The following is an 11,243-nucleotide window of genomic DNA, read 5'->3' on the forward strand; positions in this document are numbered from 1 at the left end:
ATCTTTATGATTTAATCATGGTTTGACATACTGATTTGTATTCTTAGGAAAAGAGGATTTAGTTTGTCTCCAAGATCAAATACTGAGCCTGCCTTCATTTTCAATTTTGGCAGGATTCTGTCCAAATGAAGCCTTTGAAGATAGAGACAGCATCTACAACAACCCTAACGTGATAACGTCACCACCGACGTTCAGAGGTTAACGCTTGCCCTCGGGAGATGCGATGGTTTGGCACTGACTAAGCCAACGAGGATGTCTTCATTTGGAAAGTCTCACTCACATTCCTGTGCACTTGGCCCAACTCGCGCCTGTTGTCGTGGCATGTTCGTTTGAGAATGAAGAACACTCTTACCGTAATTTCACACATCATCGGTAAATGCAGAGCACGCTATCTCTGACAAGAAATTATGAAGATGCTCCTTTTAGTAGTTGATGTCCCTGACCAATATTATTTATTTATATTAATGTATTGTTTTGGTAGGATATTCCACCGAAATTTCCGACATATGTACATCGTTTTGCCCTCATTTCCATCCTGAACCAGTTTTTATTCCGTGATTGTGTATTAATTTATTAAGGAATCTTACAATGCATGAAATTAATGTTTGCTTCAGAAAGAGTTGATTGTTAAGGGAACTTTGTTCAATAACTGAACAGATGAAGAAAGAATAAATGATCTGTTGTTATGTGCCGGCGAGGATAACAGTATGCAGTGTATCACATGAGGGCATGAATTGTCTCCACGTTTCTGAAAACTGAGACAAGAATACTTACGAGTATTTGAAGCGGGGATTTAGTGCAGGCAGGAGTGAAACATTGAATGAAATAGGCACTTACTAATATGCTTTGTATGAACTTAGTATATTAACTCATTTTTCGTGGGGGGATTCCACATTCTTTCAAACATCATGCTGTTAATGAAATTGTGACGTATTCGACAGCGACATAGATCAACACTAGATCAATATATATCAACTGTCTGTATTCGTGGAGCTCGATCGCGTTATTTCAGTTCGTCCACAAAAGTGATATTAATATGATTAGTTTGTTTTAGTATGTAATAGGCCTGCATTGGCACCCACTGAATTACGTCAAGATCGTCAAAAAACATTTTAATCGTCCAAAAGTGGCGGTATTTTGCATGCATTGAAAACAATAAACAACAGCGTGTAATAAGAACACAGACACAGGCTGATCACTTACAGATTAATAATGAAGATCCTACTCAATTTTAACAAATCATCACACCGTTCATAATGCAGTAACAGTCAGGGTTAGGTGTACACCTACAACTGGCTAATTGTTATCCATTTCCTTCACACAAACGTTTGAAAGGCTGCATTTGGGAAATACTACTCTTCAATGCGTAATGGTCCCCGCCATGCATGTGAGATCATACTCTCATGGACTAATGATGATGTGTAATAATCTGGCACATAGGTCCTGAAAGACAGTCGAAGCTGAAAAACAAGGCTACTTCCACTCAGCGGCAAAAAACTTTCAGTACAGGGCACAGAGATTTGAACTGCCCATGAAATATCTCTTCTGCGTAGTTGTGTTTTAATTCACATGTATTAATATTTTTTCTGTAACTTGGAAGACATACTGCTTCATTTTAAACCGAGTAACATGGTTTTGGTGATTTGTTTGTACCTGGAGAATTTTTTGTAGACACCTGAAGTATCAATCATTCAGATCTCGTTCTGTCCTCCCTAAGCACCATTTCCCGTCAGATAGATTGTGTTGTATACTGCTCATATTCTTTGTTGTCTTAGAATGTAGATATACATACATATATATAGTGATACAAATATATAAAGCTATATATTCGACTTCAACATGTATGAAATATAAACGTATGCTAAAATCACGATATTGCATTGTCTCTTTGCGACATTAGGACTTAGCAGCATATTAATTTTTCCACATACTCATATTCTGTTGTATTTGTCTACGGACGTCATTGCAAAGAGATATAAAAGTATGCTGATATCACGATATTGCATTATTTCTTTGCGACATTAGGACTTAGCAGCATATTAATTTTTCCACATACTCATATTCTGTTGTATTTGTCTACGGACGTCATTGCAAAGAGATATAAAGTATGCTGATATCACGATATTGCATTATTTCTTTGCGACATTAGGACTTAGCAGCATATTAATTTTTCCACATACTCATATTCTGTTGTATTTGTCTACGGACGTCATTGCAAAGAGATATAAAAGTATGCTGATATCACGATATTGCATTATTTCTTTGCGACATTAGGACTTAGCAGCATATTAAGTTTTCCACATATTCATATTCTGTTGTATTTGTCTACGGACGTCATTGCAATGACGTATGTGCTTTTCTATCATAATGTATAGCTCTTTTATTTTGTTTGTTGCAGAAACATCAACAAATATATTAAGCTCATGATTATATTCTACTGAACATATTAACCATGTATGCTGATCGAATAAGCTTATTGATAAGATTGAAACGATATACGCAGACGTGTAACCATTTACAGAAACAAACATACTGATTTCCACATTGTGAGTATACGTGTCAGTGAGTATTTTACAATTTATAATGTACAGAAACGTGCTGTGAATATATCAGTCTATATTTGTATTGTTATGTTATTGTTAACCTAATTTACCCAAGAATCATAGTGCTATTATTATACTTACATTGTTTTTCAGTAAACATGTAGATTTTTCTCTGTAGGATGTTTTGTACAAGGAGATGCACATGTATGTTCCGTGTGTGCGGGTGTTGATGAATTGTTTATGTCTCAATATAAAGACACATATGTCGACATTATGATATACATGCCACAGTAACTTTCAGTAGCATTGTCCCTTTATGTCATTCAAGGGATTGAAATAACGTCAATCGAGGAACACAGAAAACAACTAATCAAGGAAAAGAATGCATGCATCAGTTTACTGATACTGATTACATTTAGGAAAACCAATGTGGTGTTCATTTCGGAAAGTATAACATCACCTTCTTCTTGTATTCTAGACCGAATGGAGATTCTTATCAAGGGAGGTCTTTGCACATCTTTAAACGTCTTGAACAATGATGAAATAACCTGTCCCACTGACATAAATGTGTATCGTTTATTTGTTCTCCTTTAAAGAATAAGAATCTTCCATCAGAGTAACATATGTTTGTTGTGGACTACAGAAACGCCACGTATGAACACTTTTGAGATGCCAGAGTGAATGTATCAATATTCGTTCTTAGGTTAGTTTCTGACTTTAGTCAATGTACCACAAATGCCAGAGTATATTCCAGAGGCGAGATTATGACCTATTACATGTTAGACGTCAATACAAAATTTTTCTTTAATCTGCATGTTTGACGGTCCGACCTCTATTGTGATATTATTGGCTTTGCTTCAACTGAATTCTTAATTGTTATACACTGTTAATGGAGTGCTAATAAATTTTACGTTGATGAAAGCTCGCTTTTAAAATGTTTCGTTTTTATTTCAACGTGGGCATCGAGAATCTCTACTCTGTGAAAGCTAAAAAACTATGTCTTAATCACAATTATCTGAAATTGTATATGGTTCAGACAATAGGTCTGACTTGAGAAACAAACAGAAAAATAAAACAAAAAGCAACAAAAGAAAACAAAAAACAAACAAACACACAAACCTAAGCAAACAACCTGAGCCTTATTGCACAGCTGTACATTGTACAGTGATCAAGTTGTACGATCTCACTAAAATCAGAGTTCCCATTCCGTTACAACACCTCTCTAGGAAGAGCACCGCTAGAGCTGGAAACCTTGTGTCTTCATTACCCATGTCTGGATAGTGACATCAAGCAGTTGGATACCGGGGAGGATTATGGTAACGAAACATCAATAAAATGTCTTGAAACTTCTGAACTATTGATTCACAGGCATTTCCTATGCCTCAAAGAACTGAAAAAGTAATTCAATTATAATATACATCGATGTGTCGAATGGGACGTCAATAGCGTCAACACCACTTGAAAAAATAGTTTGGTGATCGTTTGAAAACGGGACGCCAGCAATGGACTGAAGTAACACCTTCTGCAAGACTATTTACAAACCACGTGAGTGATACTGTGGTAAATAATGACGATCAGAGAGGAAATATATTAATTTACCTCAAATAGTATGTTCTTTTCATACTCTTTTTTTTCATGTTCTTTTCTTGCCCCTGAGAGGTGCAGTAGGGTACCCTAGTGGTTAAAGCGTTCGCTCGTCACGCCGAAGACTCGGGTTCGATTCCCCATAGGAGTACAATGTGTGAAGTACATTTATGGTGTCCCCATTCGTGATATTGGTAGAAAATTGTTCAATGTGGCGTAAAAAACTAAACTCACTCACTCTTAATCTGAGAATGTGAACCTCAGGCAAATAGAATTCATGTTGTCACAAAATAATGCAAATCACAAGTGATCTGGCAAAAACATATTTGTCCATTTGTCTAGTTTTATCCAGAAGTAGTGAGTAGGCCTATCCACAAAGTTCATTTTCTGTCTGCCAGCTTATTGTACAAATCATAACGCATTTTCTTTACGAAGAGGTTAATTTTGGATTTGAATCCAGTATACCTTCCCAAGAATAAACCTAATGAAATAGCAGTGAAGATCTGGGATGGAATTGTTTTCCATAAACACATGCTTGTCGCAAGAGATGACTATAGGGATCAAATGGCCGGTAGCCAGACTAGAGTGGGTGACACGCGGCATCATACCCCAATTGCTGTCTATGGTGATCGCTGGATTCGATTATTAACAAACCGTAGCCACATGATTGGAATATTGCTGTCTATGCCGCTAATCAACAAAAAAAAATAATAATAAAACAACATGAAAACTCAAGGTAGCACAATAAGAGATAGCGAATAGTGACATAAATGATCAATTTTGTGCGACTCACACAGCAAATCCCCATCATTCTGTCTTCTATCTGTAGCCTCGGGCAAACTTCTCCATTGTAGGTGACTGAAGTTCAGGTGAAAAGAAGCGTTTGCGCTCTGTGGTGATTCTTCTTCCTTTTTTTGAAAAATGAAATAAACTATCTTGCTGATTAACATTGTTCCCCAGTTTCCACTCTCTACGCTACAAATTGCTCTTTCCGACTTCATGTTGAAAAACATATCGACCTCACGATTTGTTTCGAATGATTGTCCTTAAAATACCTTGCATTCAGAGAATTTATACAGCATTATGGACGACTTCACTGAAAGTAATTAAGATTGTCAAAGGCTAGCAAAAACGTTGTCCTCAGGCTATTTGTTTTAACTAAAGACGAAATTGGTAATTTCGGAAAGACAAGCATAAATAGAGTATGAGATCAACCTCATTTTTTATTTGTTTTCTTGCAATCTATAATGAAGCTTAAGTTTTTAACTGTGGCACACATACAGTCTCGAGTTGCAGTACCCATCTTAAGACTATTCTATAGGCAAAGCATTAATTTGAATTAAATGCAGTTATTGTCCTGCGTTGTGGAATACATACTGGTAACATCTTTTTCTTGTTACCATGTTGTGGGAAGGAATTAACTAGACAGATCAGATACTGATCGGCTAATAACCAGTGTGATAAGCCTAAATAGGATATTGAGGGTAAACATCTGTAGACAGTAATCAATCGTGTGTTGACATTTGCGTCCAGAATATGGTACATGCAGGTACACGTATGTCTGGTCGTCGCAATATGCGCGTTAAAATACTGAAAGAACTCCTCTTTCACTTCAGGTTTCATTAAAGTAGCAAGCCGGCAGAACTGGCACCACTTCGGGATTCCCCCTTCACATGTCAACTGTCAGATAATATTCAGATCACTCTATTTCTGAAATCAAATTAAACTGAAAGACAATCGACTCCCATGTCGCATAAAGTCTTAACATGAATCTTTTCTAGTTCATTCGGATCCCTAATTTACAATGCGAGTACATAGAAGAAAAAATAAGATTACCGATTGCTGCGTTGACATGTTTTGGAAAAAATAACCCGAAGTTTCAAACATGCAAAATGCACTATACAGGATTGTTATTACCATATGTATGACCGCCTGAGACCAAGTTAAGCAGATCCTGACGAACGGACAAGTACAATATCCCTTAGTATTTAAAGCCATTTTAATTGAGTCGCTTATCTACATATTCGCCGGTGGATCTCATAGCCAATATCAAAGACTACTTATATACATATGTACACATATATTGCATGTTTTTTATGTTTTGTTAATTAACCGGCAGAGCATCGGCTAATTTCTCCACCTAGGTGAAACAAACATGCATGTTCTATTGTGCTGATGGATTTCACTTTTGGTGCGTTAGCAGGTTAATCTACTATAGATATTTCTAAATGTAGACACAGTTTCGTGCTCACGGTACTGGAGAATTGATGCCAAGAATGCTTCTGGATTCGGGTGGTTTAGGATGTTCCTGAAAGCACGTGAAGTCCTTTACTAGTGAATGACGTCTTATTGTATTACTGAAAACAGCTCCCCAAAGTGCTGGTCAATGCCTTCTACTCAAGTTTGTTCAACTAATTTGTTTCATGTAAATAATGTGTTTGCCAAAGACTGAAGATCACGCTGGGCACTTATGGGCGTGTGGTTGAATCTGAATCCCTCCATACCGTAAGGTTGAGATTCTCATCACTGCGTACTCCCTCCCACACCAGGATAAAGCAGATAACATAAACTTCTAGGGTTTTCGGTGTTGATATTCTTAGATAATCTAATTAAAAGGGCATTCTGGTGTTTACAGAAAACTTTAAAATCAACCTCAATTCAATTCGCAAAATGAAACCGCTTCCATTGTCACAAAGTCAACAGCTGTCCAGAATTAACTGCCCAGTGAATCCCACTGAACTTTTGTTCGTATCAGCATGTGTTATCATTTCCTGCGTGTTGGGGGTGGGGGGGGGGGGGGTGGGGGGGGGGTTTAAAGTCCAGAAAGCCATACAATAGGGCTTGGTTGGTATCTATGATTAGACTTATTGGAGACTAACATTGAATGTAGATGAGACTTACTGAAGCACGCGATGGACACCTGGTTACGAGACAAATTGATGTCAATATCATATCTGCTTCTGCACTTGCGTAAAGCCCGACGCTTATAGGATCTGTCACTGACCATCTGTAATGTGTAGATTTTGCATGCCTCCAGCAAGCCTACCTTCTTCAGGGTGTACCTTTAACATAGAAACAGTGCCGATAAAAGTTATGTTATAAATAGCACCTCGTGATTTGGTCCTTCTTGATTTAATTTCTTCGACTGAGTTTTTGATAACTTCGAAGAGTATCTAATGTCTGTTCTTCAATCGTACTTACTTGTATAATCTCCAAGATGTTTTTGTTGGTGAACTGTAATTCTGATTACATATATCTCTAAATCATCTTATGGTGCATTTCACAATAACATGTTTAAATTTAATGTCTTGTATCTTTTTCTCACCACGTTCTGCTTGAATGTGTATTTCAATAGTATTTATATCTTTTCACCTTCTTATATTATGAGAAGTTTTGTTCTCTTTCTAATTGTAATTTTTGTCTGATGCTTTTCGTATTTCGATTGTTCTCTTGAAATTCTGGTTTTGTTTATGTGCGTCTCTTGTTTTGAATAGCACAAAACTGAGGTTGTTTAGGTTTTGTCTTTTTATCATTAAGTCATGCATAAAACGACCATTTATTTACATTGTCCCAGAAAATATGTGGAAGCTTTTCATGTTCTTATGTTCAGTGTATCCAGGAAATATTTAATATTGCTTTTGAGTGAAAACTGGCATGCTTTTGAAGTTAACAGTGTTAGATGCCACCGGTGGCACGTCTAGCTAGTTTTATCATTATTTATATGCGGCCATGATGGAATCGGATGCTACAAGTTTTGGTTCATGACCCATGCTATATATCGGCGACTGCATTGACAGGATGAGTTTCAAGCACAATGCTAAGACGGTTCGTTGTAACTCAAACAGGAGTAGCACGTATTTAACACTGATTAACTATGATATGGTCCGTTTGGCTCGAAAGCTGACTTGTAGTGTAAGGGGAAAACTAGCAGACATAAAATACTTGTTAGCTTTCAAGTTATAATGCAATACATCTTTCCGCTTTTTAGACAAACGGACTATATCTAGTATCTATACATAAACGGATCTATCCATTCATTGACACAATCAATCATAAAAATAATATCAATATCCCTAACATTTTTGTCCAGTATATATGGTATTTGTAAATGGTAGTCAGTGGAAAGGATTGTCGTTCTGATATGGATAGCCTTCTACAAGAAACATTCTCAAGGCTGAATCATCTATCGACTGCAAGAAGGTCGAGGCACTGACAGATCAGTATGTCTTCAATCGAGATTGCTTTGATATACAGCGTGTGTTACTGTGATAACCACGTCGACTAGATTCGGTCCTTGAGCAGGATATACGTGGAAGCAATCTGGAAATAACATCGGTTCTTTGATCGACCTGAGGATAACTTTCTGTCTGGATGAATGCTTAATGGAGACGTCTGTACGGTCTAGGGACTACAGTCATTTTAAGTCAAGGTTTTCTAATAACTATTTGTTTAACCTTTGAAAGTTTCGGTATAGTAACAACCCTTTGTGGGAAGATCCAAGCAGATTGCTAAGCTACGAAGGCATGGTATGTGTGGAATACTATGTAGGTTCGCCGATTACAGATCATGTACTGCTTTTGTAATGGAGAGGTAGGTAGAAACTGTATGTGTATTTGTTTCAACATAACGCATGATTTCCTATGTCTACAGTCTGGCTGATTCATATCAAACTACACAGTAAGTGAACATTACGTTTGTGTTTAAACATAAAAACAAACATCCATAATGTCCAGAGCCTCCTTGCACAAAGCAAATCTAGAAGCAACAGTCCTGAGGTCTTGGGATGTAGGTTCCTTCTGAAAGAATATCACATGGTCCGTCCATGATATCTGAACATAACGACTTTGCAAGGTCATCCTTGGTTTTATGTATATAAATACGGCAGTGCGTGTGAGGAAGATGAATATCACCTTTTGTCTTGGTTGTGTTATGTATAATACATTGAGATGATTGAATATTCCAGGCAATTATTCGTATTCTCAAAAGGACATAAAAAGCCCCTCAGGTTAGCTCAAACAGAATTCATAATAAAATAATTACCGTTATTTACATACAAGGTAATGTCTTTGCTGTATTTCCACACGCAAGACGGTACCTCTGGAACTTGGGATTTTGTCCTGAAGTGCGTAGCGAATAACAAATTCGACTGGCCTTAAACTTTTTCTAGCTTTCTGTACCGTACGTGTGTGTGATCATGAGATCGTGCCCCTTGGACATCGTTATATCGTTAGAATCGTAATATCCAGTAAATTCATAATTTCCAAATTTCGATCTTTTGATATGTGCTGCAGTTACAGAAGGGAACTTGAACTGCTTCTGGTTTATTGATAAGTGTGATTCGTAGCTAAAATGTACAAGCAGATGCAGTCGTTTACTATCCGTCCATCCACCCACCCATCCATCTTTCAATCCATCCATCCATCGGTCTGTCCGTCCGTGCATTCATTCATTCATCCATCCATCCGCCAATGTAACTATCTAACATCGTATCTTTTATAAGAGCTTATATATCATCATATCAATGGACTCACTCACTGTACCAGTCAATTTGGGACTCAGTACTCGACACTAATGGAAGAATTTTCTAAAATCGACTGTTATTCACGGTGGTATCCAGTGTATTAATTCAACATCATCCAACCACATTAACATTTAATGAAACAGTCATGAAACAGTTTAAGGTTTTATTTACAAAAGGTCGGTATGACAGACGTATTTTGACTCTCCACGGATGTTATCAGTTACATTCAGTCTTGAAACCTTATCCACAGGTGTCCCCTGTTGCTTAAACTGGACATATTGCGTGGTGTGTCTGTCACACTTGAAGACAATTTGATTGGTCTAGCTGCAGATGACAAATAGCCCCTCTTAAGATTCATCCAAATCCAACGAATTTGCCAAGTGACGTGCTGACTAAAATGGGCACTTATTAATGCGTTTTACACACACTAAGAGCGTGCCGATCACATGGGTATACATGTACATTAAGTAACATAATTAAGTTTGTAGAGGGAGATGACAGGGTTTTTATATGAATTAATCGAACACTAAACGTTCTAAATAGAACGGACAGCAGTATAACTAAGTTGAAATCTTGTTTTTATATCCTACCAAAGTGGTCCTTGATTCAATATCACGTTTACTCTGTTGAGTAATTTCGTGAGAAGCAAACCCTTCCCTTCCCATTGTCCAGTGATGACGTTTGCTCCATACAAATCGAACTATCATTGCAATGTGCAAAACTATACAAGCTCAGAAGGAGAAGATTGCAAGTTACAAGTTGAGCAGGTGTCTTATTGGCATCCCCCGTGTTTCAAATTCCTAATCCACTAATGTAATTTTATAATTATACGGTGCACATTTGTGACTCCGTATTGACGTCATTATATCACTAGAGCATTTATTTTGAAACAAGCCAAACGTACTATAGTGAAGCTTGTTTCGATTGCATTAGCAAAGGTATCGTGTAAGACAAATTTCCTCTCCAGATGTGTGCCAATGTGTAACATTGTTAGGATAACTTGTTCAAAAAGTGTTTGCGTCCTCTGCCTGACGCTCTTCTCAATATTCTAGCATGATGACAACGGTCCGAAAATAATCGAATCTGGACCAAACAAAGTCATCGTGAACATTGATCTATGTAAATGGGATACAATGACCGGAATCAAGCAAGCCAAAGAGCCTGACCACCGATCTGTCCTCGCTTAATCACCAGCTGTCGGGACCTACGTGGAATGCCTATTGGTCGGTTCAGCAGAATCAAGATTGTATTTATGATTAGGTTTATGAACTTCCAGAGGTTTGTAACCAGAACTAAATGTATTGTTTCAACAAAACATGAATATTGGTCTTCTCTTCTCAACATTTGGTCGACTCTGATATTGACCGGAGTTTCTTACAAAAATCGAGAGCATTTTGTAAGGTTTTATTTACGTATACACTGAGCTACAAACACAACACATATATACGCGAGGCTGTACCAGAGATAATGGATTGATGCTGGTGGTTGGTATGGGTTTCCTGAATTCGAACATCACTGGAGTGTGGCACGCCTGAGGGAACCAGGTCTATTTTTTGGTGCCTGTTGTGCGCCCATAGAAAAACAAACAAGCAAAC

General features: G+C 37.5%; 1 protein-coding gene across 2 annotated transcripts in view; it reads left to right on the forward strand.

Annotated features, from left to right (window-relative positions):
* LOC137255889 (calcitonin gene-related peptide type 1 receptor-like) overlaps positions 1-3,428 on the forward strand; it is a 98,703-nt gene extending 95,275 nt beyond the window's left edge. For both annotated transcript variants that reach the window (XM_067793470.1, XM_067793471.1), the window contains exon 13: positions 114-3,428. In XM_067793470.1, the coding sequence (XP_067649571.1) occupies positions 114-173 (60 nt within the window). In that variant the 3' untranslated portion in view covers positions 174-3,428. The remainder of the gene's footprint in view (positions 1-113) is intronic.
* Positions 3,429-11,243: the final 7,815 nt, after the last annotated feature.

The sequence above is a fragment of the Haliotis asinina genome, chromosome 11 (assembly GCF_037392515.1).
Source record: "Haliotis asinina isolate JCU_RB_2024 chromosome 11, JCU_Hal_asi_v2, whole genome shotgun sequence".
Taxonomy (NCBI): Eukaryota; Metazoa; Mollusca; class Gastropoda; order Lepetellida; family Haliotidae; genus Haliotis; species Haliotis asinina.